Genomic DNA, 15,997 nt, shown 5'->3' with positions numbered 1-15,997 from the left:
GGCGCCTCCCCGGGCGCGCCCCCACCAGGGACCCGGCGCCCAGTCCCGCGGCCCGGTCGTTCGCGGCCGCGGAGGGGCTTGCGATCGCGGGAAGGCGCGGAGGCTCCGGGTTTGTTTTCGGGGCAACTCCCCCAGCCTCTTGCCACTTCGCTTCGGGGTGTGTTGTTGTCCTCGGATGACAGGGGGCCGCCTAGCGCCTCCTCACCCGGTCGTCCCCCCCCCCCCCGGTCGTCGTGGCAGGTTCCCAGCGTGTGACTCGTGCGTGTGTATTTCACAGCTCCGCTTATCACCATGGTTTTGGGTTATTTGTGCTCTTTGCGGCCAGAGCGCGGTGCCTGGGAAGGACAGCCGTGGTGGGGTGGGTGTGGGAGCGTTTTTTTCTAGCCTCTCCGCCTCTGGTCTTCAATGGTTAGGGTTGTCATTTGTAATGATGGGGGAGACTACGTGGGACCAGCCCACCTAATGTGTGTCTGTGCGAGGCCGATCTAGAGGTCTGCTTCAGAGGGAAACTTTTGCTGTCGCCGCGTTCCCAAAGCTTTCGTTAAAAAAGGCGGGGCGGGGGAGGGAGCTAGAGAAAGAAAAGGTGAGGAAACAACCAAAAACTCTTGGGTAAGGCCCGCACTTTCCTGGGTCTGGGGGGAAAAGAGGCCCTTTTTGTGTTTAGCAACCGAGACTTGGGGCTCGGTCTCCAGGAGCGCCGGTCCACCGTCCAGTTTGTTGTGGTGACAAATCGTGAGCCTTGGCCTGTGTTTATGCTGGGAGCGTTTTCTTTCCTGTTTGGGTGGGGGAAGGGAGGAGGGGCTCGAGAAGGGGTAAAAACAATCCCAAGGTCTGATTGTCTTTTCCTCCGCGTAAACCACTCACTGGGTTGTAGATAGAGTAGCTTCGAGGCATCCCTGGGTGCTTTCCCCTCCGTGACACGTCGGGAATTTTAAGTAATTGCATCAAAATACTCATTTCAGCTGTAAAAATTCTTCTGCCCGGCCTATCCTTTATCTTATTTGTTCCTTAGTAACTGGTGAAAACAGCAGCCTGGCTTCCTGCTCTTGATGAAGCCCGGTTACATTAAGTGGCTGTTGCCCTCAGCAAAACCCACAATTTTGCTCTTGTTTGTGTAAAGCTATTTTAGATTCCTGATCTGGGGTGTGTGTATGTTTCAGATTGTAGAGGATTCACATCATTACCAGCTTTTATTTATGTAGGTCTAAAGCTTTCTGCAAAATATTTAAAAATCTGACAAATGCTGTTACTTCATACTAGTTATTTAGCTGGGGATTTTGGATCTTCAGGTGCTATTACCTTTGGGTTCTTGATACAATACTGGTATGATGGTATGATGAAGGATATTGTTGACTTTAAGATACTGCTCCTTGCTTGAAGGATATTCTGGTAAAGTAACTTGTGGTTGGAACAGAAGGCAGCCAAGCCAGTAAAGCATCTGATGAGTAAAATGGTGAGTGAGATCTCGTAAATACGGCTCCTGGTTCTAGTTGGTAAGTAGGACTTTTGCTGTGACACTCATAAATAGTTTATACTCTTTGGGTATTATAGCTTTATGGATTATAGAGTAAGTTGGTTGGTAACTTGAGATTTAAAACCAAACCAGAACTCCCTCCTGAAAGGGGAAAAAAAAAAAAAAGGATAATCTTAAAATTCACAGTACTCTGGAAAATCGAATTTCTTCATCCTGTGGTTTTGTTTTCATAAGCACAGCTTAGTCAGTGGTAGTGTTGGGAGAAATCAGTGAGCCAAACCTGCCTTGTAAACTTCTTGCACTTGGAACTTGTGCAACTTGTTGTTAGTTATATGTTGTAGCTGGATCTTTTGTAATTTGAAGTAATTCTGCAAACATGAACTTCCTGATCTGCCTTTTTATTTTCATTTTCAAGACTGTAGAAGGCAACTCATATTTTTTAGTTTTTTTTTTAAGTTACAGTTATTAATTTCTCCCCAGTGTCTTCCCTTACATTTCATGCCATTCTGAACACAAGTGATCAAAATCATTTTTCCTTCAAGCAATACCTCAACAGTCACTTATTTGCTTTTTGGTTCCTTTTCTGTTCCTAACTTCCCAGCTCCCTACATGACATGTATTTTTATAGAGCATAATTTGGCTCTTTAAAAAAACTTACATCTTGTTTTTATATTTCTTTCTCTCTCTTTGGTTATATCATCTAAGCAACATTCTAAGCTCTTTGAAGATAGGAAATTGTATGTGTATTTTCTTTTGGATACTTTAAGGGCACCTGGTACAGTACTTTCCCAGAGTGTTTAGTGACAAAGAATCAGGAGACCTGAATTCTTTGCCAGCATTGCTACTCATTAGCTCTCTGTAAAACTTGTTTGCCTTCTTGGGTCTCCTTTTTCTCATCTTGGAATTAGGGGGTTTTGGAAAGAATCTTGTAAGGTCCATTTGAGCTGGAAGACTCTCTGTACTTTTTTGTTAGTGTCTTCTGCTTCTCAAATACATCTCCTTACCAGAAACAGCTTTTCACTTTTCCACATTCCCTGGATACTGGTGAAAGTTATCTCATTCATCTGAAAGAACTTATTTTACCTTCCATCTGCCAAACTGTTGTTAACCTTATTTAAGTCCTGTTTTCTTTAGGCCTCTGCTGACGGATCTAAACAGGGTCATCCCAGTGTTTATGTTCCATATTCACCTACGCTTTGTTAATTTGACATTTTCCTTTGGCTTGAAACTCCTTGAGATAGTTTTCTTCATTCTAAACTTTATAGGACTTGGAGACTATCCTGTGGACATACCAAGGTCATACTTTTTTTTTTTTTTTTAACCAAACACACACACACACAAAAAACCCCTACTTTTCTTTGGTTCTGTTGCTATAGATTCATCATTTCAAATAAGTAACAGAGCTGTTGAAATTTAGGAAAAGATATCCTCCCTAGAAGGAAAGTACCCATCAGTCAGTTTACCATGATATTACAAAATATTGATTATATGGCTGTAAATTACATAGAGTTGTAGAGTTAGTCTCTCATCAGCTAACACCACTTGTTCTACACCCTCTCCTTGCATCCTTGTTGGGGAACTGGCTTATTGGTTCCCTCTGAAGGAAAGTGCTACAGGAAAGAGGTGGGAAACTTCCATTCAAATGGTGTCCTTAGGGTTTCAGGCTTATTTTTTCCTTTTGAATCACTACACTAAACTAATCTATATATTCTTTTGTAGGCAAGGGAGTATAATTTCTGTGTCACTAGTTCTCTAATTTAGTCAGAATGACACCTGAGATCCCCTTATGGTTACATATGGATAGGTATGTGATCTCTTTCTAGTCATTAATTCTAGCAGACATTTGACCCATACTATATGCTAACTATTGCGATAGATGCTATTAACTAAAAAAAAAAAAAAAGACCCTTCATGAGAATTGCCCTCATGAAACTTGCAGTTTAGAAGTCAACTCTTAAATAAATAGTCATACTTCGAATAAAATTTAGGGTTACCTCATGAGTCAATATGTGATCTGGCCGTTGTCTGCCTCTTTGGGCCCTGCTTCTGTTATTTTCTTCCCTGTTCTGTTCCATCCGTACTGAATCTCTTCTTCAAATAGGCCAGGAAGGTGCCTCCCTAACTGTTCTCTTTCACTGGACGGCTCCTTCTTGTCAGTTAGGTCCTTGTGTAAGGACTACCACCTTACAAGGCCTTCCCTGGCCACCAGAGTATGTCTCCCCTTCCCACCGTTTCTAGCATGTTACTGTGTTTTCATCATAGCATTATCACTAGCTACTGTTTTCTTGGGTGAGTGTATTTGTCTTTCCAGCAGAAAGCAAATTCTGAGAGATAAGGGAACTTGTCCGTCTGGAACACCAGTGTTATCCCTAGGTTCTAGAAAAGTGCCAGGCAGACATATTAGGTACTCAATATATGTTTGTTAAATAAACATAACTGAATAAATAAAAACAAATGAATAATGAATGATAATTGTAAATGAACAAATAATAAATGAATAAATGAAATGAATAAATGAAAATAATAATAAATGAATAAATAAAAATAAATGAATAAATGAAATAAGTAAGTACAAGTGTGGCAAGTGCTAAGAAGCGGTAGAGGATGGATGCTATGAGAGCCTTTACCAGGAAACTTAAGCTAATATGAAGTGGTCTGGGCGAGGCTTTCCTGAGTGTATTTGTCAGCATAAGGCTGTCTAAAATATACATAACATAGGGAACTAGTTTTTCTCTCATGTAACAGCCTGAAGGAAATGTTCCTGGTTGAATTGAGCATTCTTGGTGGGCAGGCGGTTCTGGTCTGGTCATCCAGAGACCGTTCTTTACATCGTATTGCTCTGCTGGCCCTTGTCTTGTCTCATGGTGGAGCCTGGGTCTCCATGGGTTCTTGCCGGTGGAAATGGAAAGGAACACAAAAACCTCACCCACACGTCACTTTCTGTTGGTGAGGGGGACTGGTAGACACAGCCAATGGGCCTGAGGTGAACAAGAGAGTAGATTTTGATCCAGACCAACAGCCTGTACCACGCTGAAAGAAGTGAGGCTTAAGCAGAGACTAAAAGGATAAGTAGAAGTTAGAAAAAGAGAAGACTAAGAGGGGAGAACGAAGTTCAGAGAGGGAATGTTATGTGTGAAGAAACTAGGGTAGGAGACGTTTAGTACTATTGGAAATTTAGAGATTTTGGACTTTATCGTAAGGTTTTAAGTAGGGGATGGATAGGCATTTAAAAAACTTCAGTTGTAAGGTAAGGAATGCATTGGGAGAAGGGAGCTTGAAAAAGAGGCTTCAGAGTACCATTTGGGGAAGGTAAGTTAGCCTGTTGAATTAGTCCAGGATTGTCAGCCAGGGCCAGAGAGACATTGGTGGAGTGGAGAGATAATGTTGCGGTGAAGGAGTTTTCTTCCCCAGACTGCTTGCTCTAGATTTACAGCATGTGTTTTCTCACTTTCCTACTTCAATGATATGAATATTCTTTATAAATCAGCATGCTGGAGGATTTGTACACCTATGTACATGTCAGCTGAGGACAAGTGCCAGAGGAAGCAGTCAATATACAGTACTGATTTTAGGTAATTTTCGGTCACCAGTTGTTAAATTGCATCAAAGAGGCAAGGATGACACTAAGTGAAAGCAGCAGGAATTTATTATTAGTGTGGAAGATGGAAGTTACCCGAAGGGTAAAGACAAAACTTTGACAAATGATTATCTTGGTTGTCATAACCAACTGTTCCATTCATAGTTACAGTATTTGAATTCTTTATAGTAAGGGTACCTACCTGTGCTGCCTGCCCATAATGGGAGCACTCTGTAAATGTTAACCTAGATGTGACCATGGCAGGGAGTGGGGAGGCTGTTAATTTTATGGCTTTTGAAAGCCTTGGGTTCTAGCAAGACTCAGTTCTCTTTAGTGATTAATATAAGCATCAATAACCTTTTTCCTATTAGTTCTAATTCTAGATTAATGCAGTGGCCTAATTTGTCATTATATTCAAATGGTTAAATACTTGAAAAGCCAGGTTTGAAATGAAAAGACTAGTTTATTATTAGAGTCAAGAGGTATGCCATTTTCAAGAAGTCAGAAATAACTTTTATTGGGAGCTGTTCTCATGTGAATTGAGAATATTTGTAACTTAACAGAGTCTGATGCATAGAAAGTTTTCCACAGATGTTTCCATAGATGGTTTTCTACATTTTCCTTTGGGAGGTCTCACCCTAGGAAGAAAATTGCTTCCCCACTTTGCAAAGGCAAATTTTATGGAACATAGTATCTTTATCTTATGTCTAGAAATGGCTGCTTTTAGCTGAATTATATAAATAAGAGTGTTGATTTTTCTAGGCGGTTTTGATTTTGTGTCTTCTCACCTCATGCTTGTTGAGGTCAGGATGAGTCTCTGCCACACTGGTGTGATAATTGCTGTACACACATGCTGTGGGGAAGGCCAGTGAAATTCTGGATTGTTCTTTCCCTATGGGTAGACTTAAAAATTTCTTACTGAATAAGACTTATCTTCATTTATTTATATACTTAAACTTACAGAAAAATTTTCTGGAACTTGTGCTTTTTGCAGTGCTTAATGTGAAGATTTGAAACCACCAGTATCTGTGATTTTGATTATTGGATAAAAGTTGTCCATAACGTTACTCTGTTAGAGAAAATATTTTAAAAAGTATCTAGTTATTAATGTACTTTCAAAAATTTGCTATTATACTTCATGAATTCTTTTCATTATTATTACTTTAGGCTTCCATATTCTTAGACATAGCTACAAACTACAAATTTTGTATTCAAATTCTTCTATTACATATTTTTAGGTATATACAGTGTGTGCTCCTGTTTCTTGATAGATTGATAAAATTAGTAGCTCAACAGACACACAGTGGAATACAAATTTCAAAAATTTGCTTCTTTTCATTAAAAAATTGGCTGTTTTAAAATGATATACATTCTTGTATACATTTTAAGAGGTGAATTTTGTAAAGGTTCTACGTGGTTTAACATTTTTCTTTTATTATAATTTGGTATTATGTCAGTGATAAAGGCAGAAGACGACGACTTGTGAATTCCTAGCCTTGGAATTAAATTGCACTAACTTTTAATTTACACTTTTTTTTGTCTTCAAGGTTCATATAAGTTATGGAAACTCTTGTTTAAAGCAAATCCAGACCACATTTTAGAAATTGAAGCCTGAGGATTTATTCTTTATTCAGCTGTCTAGTCCAGTGCAGATGGTTTTTCGTTATATGCAGGCACAAAGAAATGTACACATTGCTTTTTTATGTCTGTAACATCCTTTGTCATGCTTCCTTCCTTTCTAGTGTGTGTTTATTCTCTTATGACTAGTAAAGTTATACTATGTATATTTGGATGGAGACTTCCCCTGTATCTCAAAGACTGTACAGTTAAAAGGGAGGGATATTTAAAAACTAAAACCAAGCATTTGAAAATCTTGCAGTTTAATGAGTGGGAGGGAATAGATAGTTTGGTAGGTAAGGGTCAGAATCATCCAATGAATACTGTATTGCCAGAGTCTGGTAGTTTCTGGTGGTATAAGCAAAGAAAAGATAGATACGGCTCCTATCATGCAACTTACATAGCTGGGCATGTAGGTAACAGTAAATAAATAATTTCAAGTTGTAAAGGAAGAACAGGATGCTATAGGTGTGCATGGTGGGAGGAGTGGTGGTAGTTGTGCAGTGTGAGTATGCGTGTGTGAGAGAGAGGATGAATGGTTTCCCAGAAGAAAATCTTCAACATATCAAAGGGCCTTCCAAGGATGGTTCCAAAAACTGGAATATATCAGAGGGCATCATGACTGGAATGGAGGAGTCAAGGTGGGGAGATGTTGGAAGACAGGAACCATATTTTTATAGAGCTTGTTAGGCAGATTGCGGATTTTGGATTTTGTCCGCAAAGCAATGGAAAAGTTTGGAGGCAGGGGGAGGAAGGTGGGTAAGAAAGAGCAATCGTCTGATTTGCAGAGATCCCCAGAGTGCATCCAAGATTAGTTTGGAGGCTGCTGGCTGAACTACAATGGTCCCAAGTAGGGGTAGAAAAAAATGGCCGCTTTGAAATATACTTAGGTGGTAGGATCGGTAAGATTTGGTTATAGATTAAAGATGGAATAATAAAGAGAGAAGAATGAATTCCAGACACTAGGCACTTTATGTGTATTAAGTAATTTAATTCTTAGAATAACTCCATGAGGTAGGTATTGCTGTCACCAATTTATAGATAGGAAACTGAGACTCATTTCCTCTCTCATTTTGGCTTGAGATGTTGTGTATATCATGGTGTCATAATTGAGATAGAAGACTGGGGGTGGGGTCGAGGCTCATAAGTTTAATTTTAGACATGTTAAATTTGAGATCTCTTCAAGATATTCAAATTGTAGTGTGGGGTTATTATTTGGAAATAAGAAACTGAAGTTCAGGAGAGAGAAGTCTGAGTTAGAAATAAAGCTTTGAGACTCTTTTGCATATGATCAACCTTGGAAAGTAGTTATTGAAAATGGGGCAAGTGTGGACAAGAGAAAGACTAATGTAGAACCTGAGGGCATCTGAGTGTAATGTGGTTGAGAAGAGAGACGGTACCTACAAAATGGCTTATATGCTATGTCAGTTCTTTGGACTTTATTCTAAAAGTTTTAGCTTTGGGAGTCTTGGGGTTTATTGAGCTTGAGATGTTTATGGGATGTTCAGGGACAAAAAGCTGGGCTTTTCTCATACCCTTTCGCCATACTTTTTCTAAGAATTACTTCCTCTGGTTTTTCAGAAGATCCTCTCTATAGGTTTCACATCATCTTGATTATGTTTTTTCTGATCATCTTATCAGTGGTCCTCTTACGTTGTAGTGGGCAGAGCTAAACACTATTAAAATAGTGTGTGACCTGAGCAGAGTATTAGCTTTCACTTTGACCAGCACGTTCTGGACACTGGTTCTATGAATGTAGCTTAAGATTGAATTCACTTTTGAGGGGAGGGTTAATGTTTCTGTTACCAACTGAAAGTGCTTTTCATATACATATGCTCCTGCTAAGCCTTGTATTTCTTATCCATGTGTTTTGTGGTAGTCATACTTTCTGGACCTAAGTAGGATTCTGTATTTGTGTTAAATTATATCTGCTAGATTTGTCTTGTGGTTTCTACCCTATTGTGATCTTTTTGGACCTGTTACTTAACAGTATATTGAATATCCTGCCCAAATTTGGTTCAACTGTAAATTTCATAAGCATGCCATCTGTGTCTACATTTAAATAATTGATCAAAAAGCTAATCAGCGAGTGCCGGGGTGGCTCAGTAGGTTACACGTCCAACTTCAGCTCAGGTCATGATCTCATGGGTTTGTGGGTTCGAGTCCTGTGTTGGGCTCTGAGAGCTCTCTCTTTCTCTCTGCCTCTCCCCTGCTTGTGCGTGCTTTCTCAAGAATAAGTAAATAAACATTAAAAAAAAAAAAAGCTAATCAGAGCAGGAGGGAAGACAGAGTTGTGGAGTGAGCTCTGGGGCCAAAGAGCCTGTGTTTGAATTCCAGTGCTGCTACTTAACAGTTGTGCTGTTTGGGGCAAGTTACTTCAAACACTCTGTGTCTTAGTTTCCTCGTCTATAATGTGGAAATAATGATAGTACCTTCTCCAGAGGGTTGTAGGGAGAATTAAATGAGAGATGCACGTGAAGTGTTTAGACTACTACTTGACACATAGTAAGTGATTGGTCATCTAAGCTGTTACTATTATGCTCCTTATTTTATAGACCATCATAGACGTTCCTGCTCTTAACAATATGACCTACTATTGCTGAGTCTCAAAGAGTGCTGCGGGTTGTATAATTAGACCAAAAAGTTAAACCTTCTGTAATAGGAAACATGTGTTAGAAAATGCATAAGATAAAATCCTAGCCAGATAGTTATATTTTACTTGTGGTTTTTCTAAACAAAAAGTTTTCTTATCTATTCAATGAAGAGCTGTATAAAATCGAGGGTCTAATTCTTCCTTTCTCTCCATGTAGGTATGGCATCACAGCTGCAGGTGTTTTCCCCCCCATCAGTGTCGTCGAGTGCCTTCTGCAGTGCAAAGAAACTGAAAATAGAGCCCTCTGGCTGGGATGTTTCTGGACAGAGCAGCAACGACAAATATTATACCCACAGCAAAACCCTCCCAGCCACACAAGGGCAAGCCAGCTCCTCTCACCAGGTAGCGAACTTCAGCATCCCTGCTTACGACCAGGGCCTCCTCCTCCCGGCTCCTGCAGCGGAGCACATTGTCGTGACGGCTGCTGACAGCTCGGCCAGTGCCGCCACATCGACCTTCCAAAGCAGCCAGGCCCTGACTCACAGAAACAACGTTTCTTTGCTTGAGCCATATCAAAAATGTGGATTGAAAAGAAAAAGTGAGGAAGTTGACAGCAACGGTAGCGTGCAAATCATAGAAGAACATCCCCCTCTCATGCTGCAAAACAGGACTGTGGTGGGTGCCGCTGCCACGACCACCACTGTGACCACGAAGAGTAGCAGTTCCAGCGGAGAAGGGGATTACCAGCTGGTCCAGCATGAGATCCTTTGCTCTATGACCAATAGCTATGAGGTGTTGGAGTTCCTAGGCCGGGGGACGTTTGGACAGGTGGCTAAGTGCTGGAAGCGGAGCACTAAGGAAATTGTGGCTATTAAAATCTTGAAGAACCACCCTTCCTATGCCAGACAAGGACAGATTGAAGTGAGCATCCTTTCCCGCCTAAGCAGTGAAAATGCTGATGAGTATAATTTTGTTCGTTCTTATGAGTGCTTTCAGCATAAGAATCACACCTGCCTTGTGTTTGAGATGCTGGAGCAGAACTTGTATGATTTTCTCAAGCAGAACAAGTTTAGCCCACTGCCACTCAAGTATATCAGGCCGATCTTGCAGCAGGTGGCCACAGCCCTGATGAAGCTCAAGAGCCTTGGTCTGATTCACGCTGACCTTAAGCCTGAAAACATAATGCTGGTCGATCCAGTGCGCCAACCCTACCGAGTGAAGGTCATTGACTTTGGCTCTGCTAGTCACGTTTCCAAAGCTGTGTGCTCAACCTACTTACAGTCACGTTACTACAGGCAAGTAGCAAATGCTAAAAAGCATGTCTTAGACTAGAGATCTGTCTTTATACTTAAATATGTTATGTAGAACTACATATAACAATGAATTTATTTACAGATTTCAAAATAGGATACTATGTTTTACCTCATTCCCCTGTGTGGCATTCCTATATGTAACATAATTTTATTTAACACTGGGAAAATGCAGTCTGATTCTGAAGGTTGTTTCTAGTTGAATGAATACTAGCATCTGGTTCTTTTTTAGCAAGTACCATTATACCTAATTTTCTCATTCTAAAGAGTCTTTAAAAATATAAAGATGTTTACTTATTTGTAATGAATTTGGGCATATGCTACTGTTTTTTCCATGTTCCTATCTTGGCAGGTAGGTTGCCTTGGGAGTAATTCCAGTTTTTTTCATTCTTTTACATTTCCTATCTTGTGTAATTTAGAGAATTGTATTTGTTGATTACCAAGGGCTCTTTTTGTTTTAACATTCTCCATAATAGTTTGAACTTTTTTGGTTATGATCTTATTTGGTTATCCTAGAATGTCCTTGACTCAAGTGCCTTATACTTTAATGATTTATATTTCCAGATTGGTACTCCTAACAAAGCTACCTTTTTAATATATAGTAATTATTGGGACAGTACTTAAATGCTGGGATAAGCAATGTTGTTGGTGCTGTTTACCAAGGAGAATTACTGAAAGAAAAGGGGAAAGTCTTTTGAAATGAGCTTTTATTTCTCAGTACCTCATTTATTTATTTGTCTAGGTATTAATTTGAAAGAATCTGATAATTTCAATGATCATTAAATACAAATTGTCTACTCACCCAGTCAAGAAGTGAAACAATAAACAGAAAACAGGCAATCCACAAAACATGTTTATCAGGAGATATGCCCAACGTGTCAAATGCCTGTATTAAATTTTGGGTAAATAGTCTGAACTTAGAATTTTATATTCTGTATGAAAGTAATGGAAGGGTGTTTTAACCATACAAGGGCTCAGAAAATATGCCACCTACATTTTTTTTTCCTAATGGTGTAAAATCTGCCTAACATGAAGTCTACCATTTTAACCATTTTTAAGTGTATCATTCTGTGTCATTAAGTACATTCACAATGTTGTGTAACCATCACCACTATTTCTAAATGTTTTTCATCACTGAAAACAGAAATTCTGTAACCATTAAGCAATAACTCCACCTTCCCTCTTCCCTCTGGTAAGTTCTATGTGACTTTCTATCTCTATGAATTTGCCTCCTTTAGGTACTCCGTGTAAGTGGAATCATGCAATATTTGTCCATTTGTGTCTGGCTTATTTCACTCAGCATGTTTTCAAGGTTAATCCATACTGTGGCATGTATCAGAATTTCATTCCTTTTCATGACTGAGTAATATTCCGGTGCATGAATGTACCTATTCCCTTGGGTTTCCACATTTTCAGCTATTGTGAATAATGCTGGAGTGAGCATTAGCCTTCAAGTGTTTAAGACCCTGTTTTCAATTCTTTTGGGTATATAGCTAGAAGTAGACTTGCTAGATCATATGGTAATTTTACGTTTAATTTTTTGAGGAACCATCAAACTCTTCTAGAGCTGTACTATTTTACATTCCCAGTAGCAATGCATGAGGATTCCAGTTTTTCCACCTCATCAACACTTGGTTTTGTTTTCTGAGGGAGGCGGATTATAGTCATCCTTGTGTGTGTGAAATGGTATTCATGAATAGTATTTGATTTGCATTTCCCTAAAGATTCATGATGTTGAACATATTTTCATTTGCTTCACTTGATCTTAGCCAAAAGGCTGAGAAGTGATATTATTTTCATTTGCTTATTGGATATCTGTGTATCTTCTCTGGAGAGAAGTCTCTTCAAGTCCTTTGTCCATTTTTGAATTCGGTTTTTTTTGTTGTTGTTGAGTTGTAAGAGTTCTTTATATATTCTGGGTATCAATCCCTCTGCGGATAGTTAATTTGCACATATATTCTCTCATTCTGTGGGGTTGCCTTTTCACTTTGTCGAAGGTGTTTGAAGTCCAGTTTGTGTGTGTGGTCTTTTTTCGTTTCTCATGCTTTTGGTATTATAGCTAAGAAATCATTGTCAAACCAGTGTCCTAAAGCTTTTTCCTTTTTGCTTTCTTCTGAGAGTTCTATAGTTTTTAGCTCTTACAAGAATATAATATAGACATAGATAGCTCTTATATTTAGATCTTTGATCTATTTTAAGTTAATTTTTGTATATATAAGGTAAGGGTACAATTTCATTCTTTTGCATGTCGATATTCAGTTTTCCTAGCACCATTTGCTCAAAAGATGATTTTTTCTCTGGTGAAAGATCCTGACACTTGTTAAAATTCATTGACCACAAACACAAGGGTTTATTTCTGGGCTCTCTAGTCCATTGGTCTGTATGTCTGTCCTTGTGCCAATACCACACTATTTTGATTGCTTGTAGTTTTGTAGTACGTTTTAAAATCAGGAAGCGTGAGATCGCCAACTTTATTCTCTTTTAATATTCTTTTGGCTATTTGGGAGTCCCTTGAGATTCCACAAATTTTATGGTGAAATTTTCTATTTCTGCAAAAAACCTCTGAAGTGATTGCACTGAATCTGTAAATCATTTTGGGTAGTAATGACATTTTCACAACATTACTTCTTCCAATCCACTCATCTCTATTTTTATCTTTTTTTTTTAATGTTTTATTTATTTTTGATACAGAGAGAGATGGAGCATGAGAGGGGAAGGGGCAGAGAGAGAAGGAGACACAGAACTGGAAGCAGGCTCCAGGCTCTGAGCTAGCTGTCAGCATAGAGCCTGACGCGGGGCTCGAACCCACGAACGTGAGATATGACCTGAGCCGAAGTTGGAGGCTTAACTGACTGAGCTACCCAGGCGCCCCTTTATCTTTTTTTTAAAAATAATTTTGTAAAACTATGATATTTCTTACTTGAGTGAGACGGAGTAAAGACATTCCTAGAGCATTGGTTTCTGGTTTCATGCTGCTCTAGGCAGTTTGGCTGATTTTGAGAATTTCTCCTCCATTTATTTAGTTAATTTACTACTTAGAAGATTTAGGTTCCGATTACTTTTTCTTTAGGTGTTCTCCTTTGAGTAATCCCACCATCAGCCACTCGTGTATGTGTCCAGAAACACCCTACAGGTCCGCTTAAGAGCTTAGTTCTGCATCTTGTTTGGAGCATTGGGGAATTGGGGGTGGGGCGGGGGGAAGTACCTCAGGCGTGGAGGCTGATCAGCTCTTGCTTCCTGATCTCTAATCAGTGCCTGCAGGTGTTCTTTAACCGTTTGCTTGGGTTGCAGTAACGAGAGCAATTTTAAGATCGAAAAAGAGTGATAGAAATAAGAATTCTTTTGTGAAATAATTGTGATGGCATTTTCTCCTAAAGCGTAAAGGAGATTTGAGGGGTACACATAATTCTGGCTGCTTAGCTTTCTCTAATAAATAATTTGTTTGAATAACTTACAGTGTTAGGTTGCTGGTCTTGACCCCTTTCCCTGTCCTTTTAAATTTAAGCTGTCATTTGAGTAATTTGGTTGTTTTGTTTTTAGAGAAAATATGATTTTCAAATTGTTAAGTCCTCCAGTGATTACTCAACGAATCATCCTGCAAATCCATTGCATTTAATTGTTGACTATAGGAGTTATTATAAATGGAGCTAAGTTTACCCCTTAAAAACAGCAGTTATTTCTGTCAATTACTTAGTAATTAGTGTGCATACTGAAGTTCAATATCCAGGGCTTGCCTACCTGTAGGATTTAGCGGTGGGAGTGTGTTCTATCACAGTAACACTTACTTGATAATAAACCTAAAGCCAGTGGAACAGCAGCTCATGCATTCCTTCTTGATCATTAGTTGTTTCCACAGGGGTATTTTTCGTGTTGCTTTTAGAGGCTATTATGTCCTGACCCTGTTATCTTTCAGAAAACTTCTGTGAAATCCCTTTGGCCATTGAAGCATCCTAGCTCCAAAGCCAGCCATCCCCTTCCCATCCTTTTTGGTTTCCATTGCTTCATCTTGCCGACAGCATGCCAAAATATCAGTTGACATAAATTTTTTGCCACCGTCCTGTCTCTTTTGGCAATGCACATGGCTAAATAAATGCCTTAGGCAGTGGGAATAATATGCTTTATTTCCTGGGCACTTTAAATGTAAATGTAGACTAATTCCAAGAAAAGTTGCTGTCTTTGGGGCTTGAGTTTTAGGCACAAAGGTTTGCCTTGCTTACAAGCTGAGTGCTTTTCCATTCTGAAAAATGGAAAGCTGGCCTTTACTTAAAGTTGTGATTGCTATATTTGTTATGTATGGAAGCACAAAGCCTCGAGAAGGAAAGCATATTTTCAGTTTATTCTAGACAAATAAACATACTACAGTTTCACCTAAGCCACAGATGCAGGAAGTTAGACTTTATGTAACATATCTGATCTGGTAAGTAAGTTTGATGCCTCTGAGATCGGCAGGAAGAAACAGTGAGTGTTCATGAAAATGAGCAGAGAATAATTTGTGCTATTAGGTGATCCTACCCTCAGCTTGCTCTGGGTTCTAGCAAAATAACACTTTGTATCTTTGGAGGAATTTTTTAGTTTAAAGAAGTTTGAAGTTGGGAAATCAAAAGACTAAATCAAAAGGTTGCTATTTCTACAACCTGGTCCTAGCAATCAGAGCCTGTTTAGTATTTGTTTTTTAAGGATGGATGTATTGTCAAAAAGAAGGCACCCACCATGTCTAAAGTAAAATTAATGCCATTTTCCTACAAAAGTGAATATTGTCAGTTTGGGTTTTTCCCTCTTCCCTGTGCTTTTGTAGATAATATTTAAAAAAATTTTTTTAAGTTTATTTAATTTGAGAGAGGCAGAGACAGCACGAGTAGGGGAGGGGCAGAGAGAGAGGGGAGAGAGAGAGAATCCCAAGCAGGCTCTGCAGCACTGTCATTGCAGAACCTGACTCGGGCTCGAACTCACAAAACCGTAAGATCATGACCTGAATCAAAACCAAGAGTGGGACACTTAACCGACTGAGCCCCCCAGGCGCCCCTCGGTAGGTAATCTTTTTTACTGTTCAGTTGTAAGAATGTCAGGGCTAGAAAGGGACTTAGAGAAGCAGTTATCTCAGTGTTCTTCTACAGGTGAAGTAGAACCAGAATTTTTACTGTCTAGAGTTTTTATTGAGGGATTGAGAAATATTGGAGGCCAAGGGAAGGATGATATAGTCATGAAGGTAGTACCAAGAATTGTAATCTGAATTCAGAGTTTAAAACATTCAGTCTTTTCTGTTCAGTAAAAGAAACTAACTTCAGTCTTTTTGCTTCTTAGAGTTTAGGTCAGTCAGCATTTCTAATTTCTAATGGTAGCGAAAAGCCTTCAGTAGACTGAGCAACCTTATTTTATTTTTATTGTTTATGTTTTTTTTTTTCTTTTGATACTCACCTTTTTGTATG

At 39.3% G+C, this 15,997-nt stretch overlaps 1 protein-coding gene across 3 annotated transcripts in view; it reads left to right on the top strand.

Moving 5' to 3' along the window:
- HIPK1 (homeodomain interacting protein kinase 1) overlaps positions 1-15,997 on the top strand; it is a 50,307-nt gene that overhangs the window by 388 nt on the left and 33,922 nt on the right. For all 3 annotated transcript variants that reach the window (XM_029949986.1, XM_029949985.1, XM_029949984.1), the window contains exon 2: positions 9,479-10,556. In XM_029949986.1, the coding sequence (XP_029805846.1) occupies positions 9,481-10,556 (1,076 nt within the window). In that variant the 5' untranslated portion in view covers positions 9,479-9,480. The remainder of the gene's footprint in view (positions 1-9,478; positions 10,557-15,997) is intronic.

Source organism: Suricata suricatta, chromosome 8, assembly GCF_006229205.1.
Source record: "Suricata suricatta isolate VVHF042 chromosome 8, meerkat_22Aug2017_6uvM2_HiC, whole genome shotgun sequence".
Lineage (NCBI taxonomy): Eukaryota > Metazoa > Chordata > Mammalia > Carnivora > Herpestidae > Suricata > Suricata suricatta.
This window is presented reverse-complemented; position numbering and strand designations above follow the sequence as displayed.